Source organism: Charadrius vociferus, unplaced genomic scaffold (genome assembly GCF_000708025.1).
Source record: "Charadrius vociferus isolate BGI_N301 unplaced genomic scaffold, ASM70802v2 scaffold173, whole genome shotgun sequence".
Lineage (NCBI taxonomy): Eukaryota > Metazoa > Chordata > Aves > Charadriiformes > Charadriidae > Charadrius > Charadrius vociferus.
Genome location: NW_009648369.1, coordinates 153,741 through 168,319, shown reverse-complemented (window position 1 = coordinate 168,319; position 14,579 = coordinate 153,741). Strand labels below are relative to the sequence as shown.

Below are 14,579 nucleotides of genomic sequence, written 5' to 3'. Positions count from 1 at the left end.
CTTATGGTGAAGCTCTGGAAAGGCCTTGTCAATATGAAAGATGCAAAATTGGATAAGATTCAAAATCAGAGATGCCAAATTCATGTTAGCATTAATTATTCCTAATTCAAATCAAGATCAAGGTCCCCTTACGCTGGTCTCTGTGCAAACAGGGATGACAGTTTTTGCCTTGGAAAGCCTGCAAAATGAGAAACAGAAAATTATGAAAAATTGAGGATGTGCCGAAGGAATGTGACATGTAAGTAAATGATCACCATGCAATTTAGCCGAGTTCCCATAGTTGATTGCTTATGTCTGGGCTTCTTTATGTTGTCTGGGACAACATTTTTTTTGAGGTGGATGGGAAAGGGTAGAGTGAGGGGGCTGCCAAGGACTGTGGAGCTGATTAACTGACGAGCTATGTAAAAGAAAGGAGACAAAAAGAGCAAGTAAACAATCACTTTTCATCTGTGCTTCCAACAGACTGGCTTTAATGTAATTTACAGACTGATGTCCCTTAGGATCTTGGGAGGAAATTTAACACAGGAACTCTACACCTTTACATCGTTTTCTTCTTCTACAGGTATATGTTTCTACATAGACTTCCTTCTGCAATGGAAATATTTAAGAAAACAGGATGGAGACAGAAGTTATGATTATTCTTATGTAATTTTAGCAGTCTAAAAGTCAGGCTCCTAGGCTAAAAGTCTCAGCTCCCTTTCTAACAGGTGAAAAAAGAGAGGCATTTCCTTGGGACAGTCGTGCACATCGGTGCATAGTCGACATCTCCTGCTGTAGTCACTGCAGGGAGACCAGCTACCACAGGTATGGCTGTGGTTGAGAAGTTGGCGATGTTTTATGGGAGCAGTGTTAGGCTGGTACTGAGCTCTTCTGTTTAGCCATTATACAGCAAACACCAGACAGAGTCAAATGTCTGCCTCTCTTCTCATTGCTTTTCAGCCATAAACACTCACGGGCTTGCTATCTCCCAGACTCCACTGAGATGCCCATGAAGAGACTAATTCTTTTATGTTTTGGCCTCATCAGCAATTCTCAGAATTATTTAGAAGGCTTTCAGAGGTGTTCATGCATACAGAAATAAATGCAATCACTTGGAGCACACATGAAGGCATCAGAGTCTGTGTGTTTAACAGAAGTGTCCCATGATGCACTGTTACTTTTTTAATGGGGTTCATGGTGTAATCTGGGTACACCAAAACTTGGGAGCTGGAAGCCACTAATACGTTCAGGCCTTCAAAGTAGCTATAGGCTGGCAGAAATATTTTAAAAGAAATATAAATATCTATTAGACATAACTGACCTCATTCATGATATTTGTGATATTTTCAAGTGCATTTGCTGTGTTTGTCAAAAGTGCTAAAATCCAGCAATACCTAAATCCCATGTGTAGCACTGGAGATTTCCCTGAGGTTCTTGTCACTAAAGGCGCATGGTTCAACTGGCTGAGGTTTCATTGTACCTGGTTAAACACTCCTGCTATAAAACCCAGCTCTGTAAACTAGCCAATTTATTATGATAGGGATTTGCTACTTAAAAGAACAATTCTATCCTGCCTACTTTTCAAGACAGAAAGGCACTGGAGGGTGTAAACCCCTCTGTCAGCATGTCTGCATAAATCTGGTTAGAGAAAAAAAATGTGTATGCCATGGCACCACAAGGAGAATGTACCTAGAAATTATTTAATTTCTCTGGTTAGATGCTTTTTTGATATCACAAAATGCCATTTCTCAAATGAGATGAGATAAAGAATCATATATTTAGTCAAAACAAAATTTCTGCAGGAGCTTCATCAGCAGATCTTGGCTGGACTTTGTATATTTGTTATTGTAAGCTCAGTGACATTCAGAAGGTATAAATATTATAATATCACTGATAATCCCTATGACTCAAGGAAACTCCTCCCTTTGGACAATTTTTGTCAGTGGTGCATTGTTTCCACAGGTAGACCCTCTGTCCCCACAGTCTGAACCATCCCAGACATCTTACTGGTAGGATTAGGTCCTATTTCACATCTTGTACTGAGGTTCAGGAGAAAGAGTAAACCACTAACCACTGTGAGAGTGATTTAGTCCCTCACCTGTCTCATCAGCCCCCCTTAGTTACCCTAGTTACCACTAAAACAGCATAACAGCTAAGGGAAAACTAAACAAAGGAGATACAGTCAACAATCCAACTGTGTGAAGAATTGTTACAATCATTTTAGATGTACATAGAAAGATACAAAATGAAAACCACTATTTTCCCACCTGTATTTTAGATTAGTTTTTTAAAAAAAAAATAATTATCTTCTCCTTACCCTTAATCAATCTGGGAAGTTGTTTACTCAGCCTTGTGGTTGAGGTTCATTTCTTGCCTGAGTGTGTTCTCCTGAGATTTACCTTTATGGAAGAGTAACCAGATGAAGGTACATGTTTCCGTGTATATCCTAATGCTATCTAAGGTATCACCAAGCTTCAAATTTTCTTTGCCTTCTGCTTCAAGGAGCCCAAGGACTTACTGACTCTTCAAAAAGAAGTAGTTTAGTCATTCTTCCTATTACTCCTTTTCTTCTGAAATCTGGACAATCCTTGGTGGCTGTGATCAATTTGCTTAATCTCTGTGCTTCAGTTTTCTAAATCTAAGTGGGGATACTAGTATTAGTGACTAAGCAGAAGAACAAATACATCTTACATTTTACTGTGTTGAGATCATCCTACATTTTACTGTGTTGAGATGGAAAGTTTGTCCTCTGTAAAAAAGTGATTGTGAGAGCCTAAACTATGTAAAATGGGGTGTATTTTCAAATCAATACAGCTAGATAAGTTCACAGTTTCATAAATTTTAAGACCAGAAGAGAATATTAGATCATAACCTCACCTCCTGAATACCACAGGCTGTTGCACTTCACTCAGATAACCTATATTGCCTTAAAACATTTAATTAGGCAAAGAATAGGTCATGTCAATATGCTACTAATGGCCATGGCCCCTGCTATGATAGGGCATCGATTAAATAAAACAAGCCTAGTTTTTCCAGGAGAAGAATTGGTCTCTCTAGTGCCAAGGAAGAAAGAAAATCTCCATGTGCCCTGTTCGTCTATTCCCAGGGAAAAAGAACTGTGATTCCCCACTCAAGGTGTTACAGGGTTTTTTTCTAGATAAATTGATGGAAAGGTCACTTCCTGTAGACTCACAGCAAAGAATTTTAACATAGAAATATATTTACTGTCCATCACCATGGTGTCAAAGAAAGCTGTCATTGCATCCTCTATATACGTGGTAAGATTACAGGTGTGGCTGTTAAAGAAAATGGAATATACTTCGGTTTCTTAGTGCGGTAATGTTGAGTAAAGCTGTGCTGTGGCACTTACTTCTAAGGCTTTTTTCCCCTGTTATTAAAAGCCCTGTGATTTCTTTTCCTGCGATTAAAAGCCCCATTAGAGTATCCATTGCAGATTTGGTTTGAAATATAACATAGACAAGGATATCACCACGTTGACTGCTATCACCTATAGCAGCAAACCATTTTCTTTATGTCTTGACCCCAAAAAGTACAGAGTCATGCTGGTCTTCCTTCCTAGAAAGTTTACCGAAGCTGGCAGTACCCAGCCCCTCCTTCCAGTGGTGCCTAGTGATTTCCAACTGAGGTGTCGCGGGATGTTATGTTGAGTCCTAAATGCAGATCAATTTCCTATCCCAAGAAGTTGACAGTTTGTGACAGAAGCAACAGATAAATGTTGAACAGGCATGCTTTGGCTAAGACAACACAGAAGGCAGACTGGGGTTTGTGCTTAAGTAATCCTAAGCATCTTAAGTCAAATTTAGGTATGATGGTACAAAAGTAAGAGACCTCAGGAATTTGCATAGAATCTGCTTCGCTGCACCAAGACAGGATGTACCTTGCACCTCCATTAACATTTATTAATCTAAACTTTAGACTTCCAATGAAGAAGACTTTATGACCTCCTTAGATACTGTGTTCCAGTGTTTAATGAACCTTAGAGGAAGAAAGCTTTGCTTTTTCTGATATCTAACCTAAATGGTTTTTTTCTGCAAATGAAACCAATGATTCCTTGTCCTCCTGCCAGTAGAAATGAGAAAGAATTGATTGCTGTCCTCTTTATAATATATTTTTTTCATGTTGAATGTTATTGAATCCCCATTGGCATTCCAGTCTATAGGGGGAAAAATGCAAATTCATTCAGCTTTTCTTTGTGCTTTTAATATTTCACAAACAGGCTATTGTTTGCTGGTTTTATTCCCCAAGGAGTTTTCCATTTTTTCTTTTTCAAATGTCCCTGCCCACAACAGGGGGCTGGAACTAGGTGATCTTCACAGGCCCCTTCCAACCCAAACCATTCTATGATTCTATGAAAATATCATACCCATTTCAAATAGTGCTTCAGGTTATGCCTCCATCACACCAGCGTAAGCAAAATTATTGCCTCCAAATTTTCATCTTATTACTGTTAATTCAACTTTTTATGTGTTTTACCAAAATATTTTTTACTTATTCCCTTTGAAGTTCCCCATATCCTCTAAACAATCTGTCTCACTTCTTCACCTGTTATTCCTTATTATGCTTTTCTTTCATTTGATTTCCTAACACAAAGGGCCTGTCATATATCTTCATTAAATTTCATCTTACTGATTTCTGACCACTTCTCCAAGTTTAAAGTCTTGAGGGTTTGAACTCCTCCACAGTTTAGCCTTACACACAAATTCCATACGTGTCAATATCATTAACGGAAAATATACAAAAGAACCAGGCCCAAGATGGACCTTTCATGCAGTCTCGCTTACAATGTCCCCCGTGAAAATTAATAGATCATTGGAAGCAACTCTATATGTGTACACTTTCAATCCACTGAATACATATTTCCCGTGCTTTCCTCTAGATGGTATTCCCTTAAATTGCTTGTCAGAATACTAAGTACAATAGTATTAACACACTTGCTAAGTCCAGTAGAAAGATATTAAAAGCATTACTGACAGAGTCTGTCCCCTCCCCCTTCTTTCCATTCGGCTAGTTACTTTTTAAAGCAAGAAATTAGGCTGATTTGAGATTATTGGGTTTTGATAAACCTATATCAGCTTTTTCTGATCACCTTCTTATCTACTCAGTGATGGTAAATTGGTTTGCAATTGCTTATTCTATTATCTTTTGAGATAGGAACTAAGCTGATGGACATTAAGTTCTGCAGGTCGTCTTCTTTCCCCTTTTTGAAGACAGGTACAATGTTTGTTCTCTCCATTCTTCTTGGACCATCCCATCTGCATTCATTCTCTAAGGTGACTGCTAATAGTTTAGAAATCGCTTTGCCTTAGCTTTTAATTTATTAATTTCTCCAGGCTCTTCCAGCTTGTATAAATTTAACTGAATCAAGTGGTCTTTAATCAGTTATTTAATTCTTCTCATTTCTATCCCTATCCTCTTCAAACTCATTTTAAATATCTGCTCAGAATTAACCTTTTGTTTTGAAATTTGAGGTAGAAAAAGCATTATGTATTTCCACCTTCTCTTATTTGCTTTCCTAACGTCACAAGTAATGGACTTAAAATTTCTGTTGTCTCCTTTCTTCGTAAGTAGTCATAAGCCATTGCTTGTCTGGCAAATAAAAAATTGCTGTACTTCGTTCATGTCATGTTAGTACTAGAGAAACTTGGCAGTTTTGACCCAGAGCCAAAGACCCTGTGAACCTTCCGAGAACCGCTCAGTGAACTTACCTCCACTGTCAGTGTTGTCACTGACATTCGCGATGAAGCTGAAGGAATAGAAGTTTACAGAGTGACTGTGGTGTCTGAATCATCGAAAGTGTCAGGAAAATATTGGTTTCTGTCCAATTCAGAAAAAAATGGATTTGTATCCTTGGTGGGAAAGGGGAATAGACCTGCTTATCTGGGGAGAACAACAGAGGCCGACTGGAAAACTTCGTAACAGAGTAATGATGTGGGAAAACCAGTCAGGCAAAGATTTCTTCTCATGGCAGCAAGAGAATTAATGCACTGTATTCCCCGATTCCTGTATTTATGTGATAGAGCTGAAGTTATCTGTAAATGTGGATAAGTAGAAATTTTACATTTGTGTAATAATAATCAAAAGAAAATTAGTGCCAATTTTCATCCTCAAAGTTGTTACAAATATCAGTATTTTATTTCCTTAAGATACTACTTGCCCTATTAGAAAAAAAAGTCTAGAGTTTAGTTATAGTATTTTGATTTTCAATATTAACACAGGTTAGTGCATACACATTAATGTATACTCTTGTGTACTCTTTGCATACGTTATAGGTTTCACAATAAAAACCTTTTCTATTAGTCATTATGTACCTACTCTAAGATTAAATGCACCCAGGTACTCATCACAGAGAATGTGATACATTAAATTTATAAATTAATAAAAATAAAACCACAGTAAAGATTCAGCTGTGAACATAACCTTGCAGGTGGGCAGATAAGTGAGGTTTTGGAATAAGCAGAGAAAAGTCAATATTACTGTAAATTGTCGGTAGAACTGGTAGAACATTGTTTCACCTAACGCTTTTTTGGAAAGGGCCAATCCATCATAACTTAAACTGGTTTTGCAAAAGGACTTCTTTTGACAAATTTCCGATTTAAAAACATTACCACAATCCACACTAACTGTTTAAACATTTTCAAAATCTTTTATTTTTTTATTTTGTCAATCACTTTTAGCTCTGAATCCTAGCAAGAGCATCCCACAGTTATTCTCTCCGTATATTCACACATATAACAGCAGCCTGCAAATAATGGGCCCATTTCAATCACATCTAGATGAGGGATAGAGATCTTAGAGACCACTTCAATCCTAGACACTTTGTGAAAATTGACACCTGGAAAGAGGCAAAAAATCCCAGACTAGTACCTCCTCTCAAGGAGTGGAAGGCAGAACTCAGCTATTTTATATTTTATTGGTAACATCCAAATAGCAAATTAGCACACGCATCTTGGAGGGCCAGCAAGGGAGCACATACCTAGCTGTGACATGTGGTCAAGGAGAGGTGTCAGAAGGGTGAGGGATGCTGGGACTATTCAGATGGGAGATCCCAGGAGCAAAGGACACATGCATAGAACAGATTTTAGTAAAGACGCTGCTCGTGGCCCAACAGGTTTACATTTTGCTTTATTCAGCCATAAATTTGTACTGGCTGAGAGTCTGAAACAAACAAAAAGCAAAACCTTCCTTCATTCAGCAAGTACTGAAGTTATAAAGCTCTTGGTAGCAGGAGGCTGTGGTGGCCGAAAGTGTGAGTGCAGATGAATAAAGGTCCCTCAATGCCCCTAAACATGATGTTCCAAATGCAGCCTCTGGTTTTTGCAGGCCTTTTGGCTGAGTGCAAAAATCTCAGAGGCTGAAGTGGGAAAGAATCCCTCCTGTTTCCAACATCCTTGTCTTGAAAATCTATCCCTGCACTTTGGCAGGTCAGCTAGGTAGAGGTAGAGCAATCCTTGGTTCGACCCAATGTGGCTACTGCCATGTTGTTAAAGATGGAAGAGAGATGTTAGAAAGGAAAGATGTTCTCAAAGTCTCAGCTAGACCCCGGATGAGTGTTCCCAAAATGAGGTCTATAGATCAAGGATTCCCTTTGCTCAGATCACAACGGGATACCTGGGACAAGTGGGGGGAAGAGAAGAAACTGAGGTAGAAAACAGCATCTCTGCTCAGCATGATCACTCTGCCCTCAGTGGAAGAGTCTTGGTGGGATGGGAGATGGCAGGAACGATACAAGCAATAGGAGCAGAAATCCTGTGCTATCACTTATCCCCTCAGCATTCCTCAGAAGAGAAGAAAACAAAAAGAGAGAGAGAGAGAGAAACCTGGAAGAGAAGACAAGAATGAGGTCAAGAGCTGATTTGGAAAGAGTTGTGTTATGGCTTTATGGGATATGAAAAACTTTTAAGTGGTGAAATCATACATTTTTCAGGGACCTTTTTCAGAAACATGTGGAAAAGAACCATCTAGAATCAACTGGCAGATGAGGAGCGGGTGAGCACAGAAATCTGAGGAAGATTGTTGTGCTGTGCCATCCCCAAAAGTGAATTAAACGCAGGTCATATACCATTAAATTAAAGTAGGACATGGGCACTGGAAGTGGTGACCAGCCAGCCTGGTCCATACCCTGCAGGGTACTTACACACTTGCTTTAAGCATAATATAAAACAGCAGCCAAGTCACTGGATTCTGCAGCTTTACTCGGCCCGAGGAACCAATTCTTTCTGCTTCATGGTCCAAAAGTGACAGTGTGCAAGACAGCTGTGTCTTGAGAATTTGAACAGACTCACCCTAAACCTACCAGGGAATTCAAGGTCCCTCGTGAACCAAAATGGTGATTCATAAAAGAGCAGCGTTTGCACAGAGGCGTTTTGCTAACTGCAAGAATTCTGTAATACTGTATGTTTATCTTTCACTGGGGACACTGATTTGCAGTAAAACAGGTAACATTCACAGAACTTGACAGTTTATGCTGTAATTTTCCCTGTCTAGAATGGCTGTCAGGAGTCTGCTTTGGGCACCATAAGCAGCTGTATGAATCCAAACAATTTAAATCAAAAGGCAAACTCAACAGACTTTTTGTTCACTATTACACACTTCATTATTTGAAAATCTCCTGTTGTCGTATTTCTGGTTGCATTACAAGAAAATTACGCTTGTGGATGCTTTGCTGCATGCAATTCCTCTACTGCAGGGAGTGAAGGCACATAAACAGAGGCAGGAGCATCCGCAATCTGCTTCTACTTCTTTCTCTGCTCAGTAGTGTGTTCCCTTACAGTGTCCAGAATTTTCCCAGGGCTTGATCCAAAGTGCAGAGAACTTTTCACTTCCTCACCCAAACCCAAATATGTGTTTTTAATTTTTATCCAAAATTTTTATTTGAAAGCCAAACATTTTTGGCTGTGGCTTAACGTTAGTTTTTATATTTTCCCCCAAATTGAAATTGTCTAATGGGAAATAAATGAATATGTGTGTGTGTGTATACTTATATATATTCAACATATAAATTATAGGAATATGTATGCATAAAGAATAAGTTTTATTAGTTAAACCTTTTCCAGTAAGCTTAGCTTCAACTTTACCATTCTGTCCTAAAGTTTAATAGCTGTAGACTTCCTGGACTGCGTCTCTGGTGAGTAAAATCAAAGTCCATATTAAGCTCTAATTTATTAAAAAACCGTACCGCTAAAATATTTCTCAGGGTGGAACACAAACTAAGAATCTGCCATGGAGCACTGATCACATCTGGCTCTTTTCTGAGTGTCCTCTCATGTGACCTAAGGGAATTCCTTCTCCCCAGGAGGAGCTCCAGATAGCTGAGAGAAAGATAGACAAAGGGAGACATAATCATGAAAAGAATGCATACATTTTCTAGACAATTAATGTGGACCAATGATCTAGCCAGTACTGTAGTCTCCGTCATTACCACCAGCACGTCAACTTCCGTATAGTGTGGAGACTTGCGTACTACCACTGAGAAGTTCCAATTTCACTCAGTTGGTAGAAAGCCATCATACAAATTATTCTGGTCATTTGTACTTAATGGCAGTACATTTTTTTTCCTTTTACCATCATGAAGAACCAAGGTGTCCCTTTCTTGGTCACACCTCCTCATTCCTCAAATAATGCCTTTCATTTATACTTTCTGGAAGAAAATGGTGTTATTTGCATTTGTAAGTGTTTGAAACTGAATCCCTTGAACCTTGAATGATGTGGTAGGATGAGAGAAGGAATTTCAAGAATGAACCCCAGACTTGAACTAGACTTAACATTCTCCTTTGTCCTATATAGGCAGCCTATTTGGGAACAAATTCAATGATGTCCCTTAAAATCAGTAATTGCCTTTTAAAGTGTATTTTGTAATTTCACTCCTGAGCATGGAAAGTCTCAGAATATCAGGTTGTTAATTTAAGCACCTGCATATGAATTCTGGTATCTAGTTTTCAACAGACACTTCACAAATTTCCAGTTGTTTAACTGGTGAGAAAATCATAATGAAGCTTAGCTAAAAAAAATTTTTGCCTGCTGGAGGATGGAAAACCTGGAGAATGATGGGACACCCTTTATATGTGGACATGTATATACTTTGTTTTCTCATTTCAGGTCATGGAACCAAAGGAGTGTTTGAACTTCTTTCAGGATGGCGTCGAACCAGAGAGAATCTGCCATTCAAGGACAGAGTAGCAGATGCCTACTCAGATGTCATGGTCTCCTATACAATGACAAGCTCCTTGTATTTCATAGCCTTTGGCATGGGTGCAAGCCCTTTCACCAACATTGAAGCTGTAAAAGTCTTTTGCCAGAACATGTGTGTCTCCGTTCTGTTGAACTACTTCTATATCTTCTCCTTCTTTGGCTCCTGCTTGGTCTTTGCTGGCCAGTTGGAGCAGAACCGTTATCACAGCATCTTCTGCTGTAAAATTCCTTCAGCAGAATACCTGGACCGGAAACCTGTGTGGTTCCAGACCATGATGAACGATGGCCATCAGCATACTTCTCATCATGAGACCAACCCGTACCAGCATCACTTTATCCAGCATTTCCTCCGAGAGCATTACAATGAGTGGATTACCAACATCTATGTCAAGCCATTTGTGGTGATACTGTATCTCATCTATGCCTCTTTCTCATTTATGGGGTGCTTACAGATTAATGATGGAGCCAACATTATCAACCTTCTTGCCAGTGAGTCTCCAAGCGTCTCCTATGCCCTCATACAGCAAAAGTATTTCAGCAACTACAGCCCAGTGATAGGTTTCTACATTTATGAACCCCTGGAGTACTGGAATGGCACTGTGCAAGAAGACCTAAAAACACTAAGCCAGGGGTTCAATACAGTGTCCTGGATTGAACAGTATTACCAGTACCTTCGAGTGGGTAACATCAGTGCAACCAACAAAAGTGACTTTATCAGCATCCTCCAGAGCTCCTTTTTAAAAAAGCCAGAATTCCAGCACTTCAAAAATGACATCATTTTCTCCAAAGCTGGAGATGAGAACAACATAATTGCTTCTCGTTTGTACCTGGTGGCCAGGACTAGTGAAAACACACAGAGGGAGGCGGTAGAATTGTTGGAGAAGCTGAGGCCACTCTCTCTTATACAGAGCATCAAGTTCATTGTGTTCAATCCTACCTTTGTTTTCATGGACCACTATGGTTTGTCAGTAACTATGCCTGTCCTGATTTCTGGTTTTGGCATCCTTCTGGTGTTAATACTGACCTTTTTCCTGGTTATCCATCCTCTGGGAAATTTCTGGTTAATTCTCAGTGTCACCTCGATAGAGCTGGGTGTCCTTGGCTTGATGACCTTATGGAATGTAGACATGGATTGCATTTCTATACTGTGCCTTATCTACACTTTGAATTTTGCCATAGATCACTGTGCACCCCTGCTTTATACATTTGTACTAGCTACTGAGCACACCCGAACTCAGTGTATAAAGAACTCCCTCCAAGAGCATGGGACAGCCATTTTGCAGAACGTTTCTTCTTTTCTTATTGGGTTGGTCCCCCTTCTCTTTGTGCCTTCAAACTTGACCTTCACACTGTTCAAATGCTTGCTGCTTGCTGGCAGTTGCACACTTCTGCACTGTTTTGTTATTTTGCCCGTCTTTCTAACCTTTTTCCCACCTTCCAAAAAGCACCACAAGAAAAAGAAACGGGCCAAAAGGAAGGAACGAGAAGAGATCGAATGCATAGAGATTCAGGAGAATCCTGATCATGTTACAGCAGTCTGAAAGGCTTAGAAAAAAATAATAGCATTTTCTCTTTTTAAAAAAGCGTTGCACAGAGATGCAGGGAAAATAGAGCAAAGATCTCAGCTGCTTGTGCTGGCCAGGTCTGACAAGGCAAAGGAAGATCAAGAAGGGGTATTCATGACACATCAAGGTGCAAACTTTTTTAAACAAAAATAATGAAAGTAAAAATAATCTCAGATGTTTCCTTTGAATTCTCATTCTCCACCAGGGAAGAGTCTGTTGGCCATTAAGTGTTCCTGAATCTCAAACTGTAGCTCTAACAGCAATTGCTTGATCTGTCGTATGTAGGACTGAAGCAAAGGTGAAAAAAAGAGTTACCGTTAAGTGAACAGTAGGGAAAAGGCAGATTTGTTTGATAATATTGTCCATGGAAAAGAAAAAAAAAAAACAACAGCATTTCAAATGAGAAAAGGGAACAAGACCAAGAGAGATAAAAAAATGCCATGGTATTTTTTTCTTATTTTCTTGAGCAAGTTGGTTATGATGAAACCTATGCACTTGGGAAGTAGAAGTTTAAAACAATCTAAGCCAAAGTACTTCCCAATACTAGTATACCATGTATATCTGTAACACCACAATTCAAGCGTGATTGTGAATATGGATGGCAAAGCGATATCACTAAAGGGTAGAGGTACTGTTTATATAGGAAAAGAAATAATCATAGCCATTCGGAAATTTAACTTTTAGTTCTATTAAATGTGACACATGGCCTTTATCCCAAGAGGTCACAGCTGGTAGTTAATATCATACATTCATTTTGGTATTTCTGAATTGTGAAATTCCCCTTGAACTAACAGATCTCATGAAGCTAACCCAGGCCATTACCACTGCAGCAGTATTTGCAGTTCCTGCAGTGTAACACTTTTGAATTCTAATTTCTCAGTGTTGACGTTAAATGCTGAATATTAATCAAGCAGGCGCTTTAAATGTAATGATGGATTGCATATCACAGGCATAATGTGATCGTGTAACAGCCGAGTCAGCTCTGGAGCACCCACACTGTATTATCATTATGTATTTGGTCCAATGGACAAAGGGATATGTTTGCTGGTCCCTGCAATATGCTGTGGGAAGTGGGATTTTCCCCTTCGTTAAGCAAAATGTCAGTCAAATACTTGCCACACACACAAAAAAGGCCTTGTTAAGGTTTGCATGGGGCTGAATCACCCCCTAGTTGTAAAAAAGACAGAGCAGTCCCCTGTGGGAAGGGGAGGGGAGGGGAAAATGTCTTTATTATTCTTACTCCTAAATAGTTGAGTGTTGACCGTCTGCAACATAAAGCTTTGTTATGGCAGTTGAAATTTCACAGAAGAGTGCAGTAAATCCGCAGTTACTACATGACACTAGAAATCGTACTGTAAAGAACTATGAATGACTTTCTCTGCTTTGTAAACTATACAGCTTAGTAGCCCAAGAGAAGGGACGAAAACAGATCTAGCCATTTCGGTTTGCTCTTGGCCCAGTGCTGCACTGGACCTTGCCATGTCCATCTCCCCTTTCAGTATTTTAAAGGGCTTGCTTTCTACTCTCTGGAATATGGTATAGCATCACCTATATGAGCAATGTCTTCCTGAATATATAGTATCCATGAGGACACTATGTAAAGTTATCACTATATGGAGTGTTTATGTCTACTTTGTATTATTTGTGGGTACCTTTAAAAGATGTCTGGAAGCTGTTTGCCTTCCAAAATGTGTATACGTGTCTATTTGTGGCTGGTTAACTCAGTCTCAAACCTGCAGAGTTTGCTGATGAGGGTGTGTACATATGTTTTACTACAAAGCTCTCTGCAAGAAGTTGATTCTTTGTTATGTGACATGTCTCACCTCTTCCTAAGGTTTCATGGTTAGGGAGAGCCAGAGAAAATTCACCTGCAGCACAAAAAGCCATTTGAATACCAGTTCTAATGTTCATTAGCTGCTTCTGTTTCCAAGGAATGCAGTTTTGCCTCTTCTCTATACTTTCTGTACTTTGCCATTACCATTTGCCAAAAATGACCTCTGTGTTTTAAGAGTGGTCAAAGTTCTTGATTGTTCAAGGGACCCTTTGCATGTAACAGGTTTTAGAGAAAGACAAGCTTTCTAGATAGGTAAAGCTTCCAAAGTTTTAATCCAGATGAAAACTTCAGGTGTAGCTAGATCAAGGTTACTGGTTTGATCCAAGATATTCAGGGGCCAGCTGGAAAACTGCGATGAAAAGAGTTTAGTAAGATTTAGGAGCAGGGGATGTTTGAATGTTGGGTTATGGCTCAGATGCATCTCTAGCTGGGACCTTGATTTGCATCGTGAAGACATTGTGCAGTGTCCATCCTTTTTAGAACAGCTGGTTATGAATGTCAAGCTTTCCATACCTCTTCTTACATTTCCTCCACTGTCTATACAAAACTGGGATTGTTGCAGCACAACTGTGACCCTTGGGTACCACTTCTGCAGGTGTCCATTTTCACACCCGCTTTGCGTGTCACAGGGGAAGTTACTGGTCTTCTCTTGTATTGTCCAGATGTATCCCAGGGATCTTTGTTATGCATTGTATTGAAGAAAGTAACATTTTCTAAAGCCATCAAAGCCAGGATTCATCTCATCTAACTTTGGATGTTGACAACGTAGATATTTATATCCGAGCTCCCTTTATGGCCACAGGAGAGGGACAGACATTCCTGACCTATTTTACAGCTGTGCATTAGGAGTAAATGAATCACACTTTAAAAAATGAATATTTCTGTCCGTTGGTTATAAAGGAAGCTCAGTGTGCTTATCTCAGACACTAGCATCGGCAATGCAGAATCATCCAGGTTTGGTGAGATTAACCCCAGTTAAAATGACCAAGTAT

General features: G+C 39.4%; 1 protein-coding gene across 1 annotated transcript in view; it reads left to right on the top strand.

Annotated features, from left to right (window-relative positions):
- The window catches only part of PTCHD4 (patched domain containing 4), an 89,568-nt gene extending 77,839 nt beyond the window's left edge, over positions 1-11,729 (top strand). Inside the window, exon 3 of the mRNA XM_009885297.1 lies at positions 10,096-11,729. Coding sequence (XP_009883599.1) covers positions 10,096-11,729 — 1,634 coding nt within the window. The remainder of the gene's footprint in view (positions 1-10,095) is intronic.
- Positions 11,730-14,579: the final 2,850 nt, after the last annotated feature.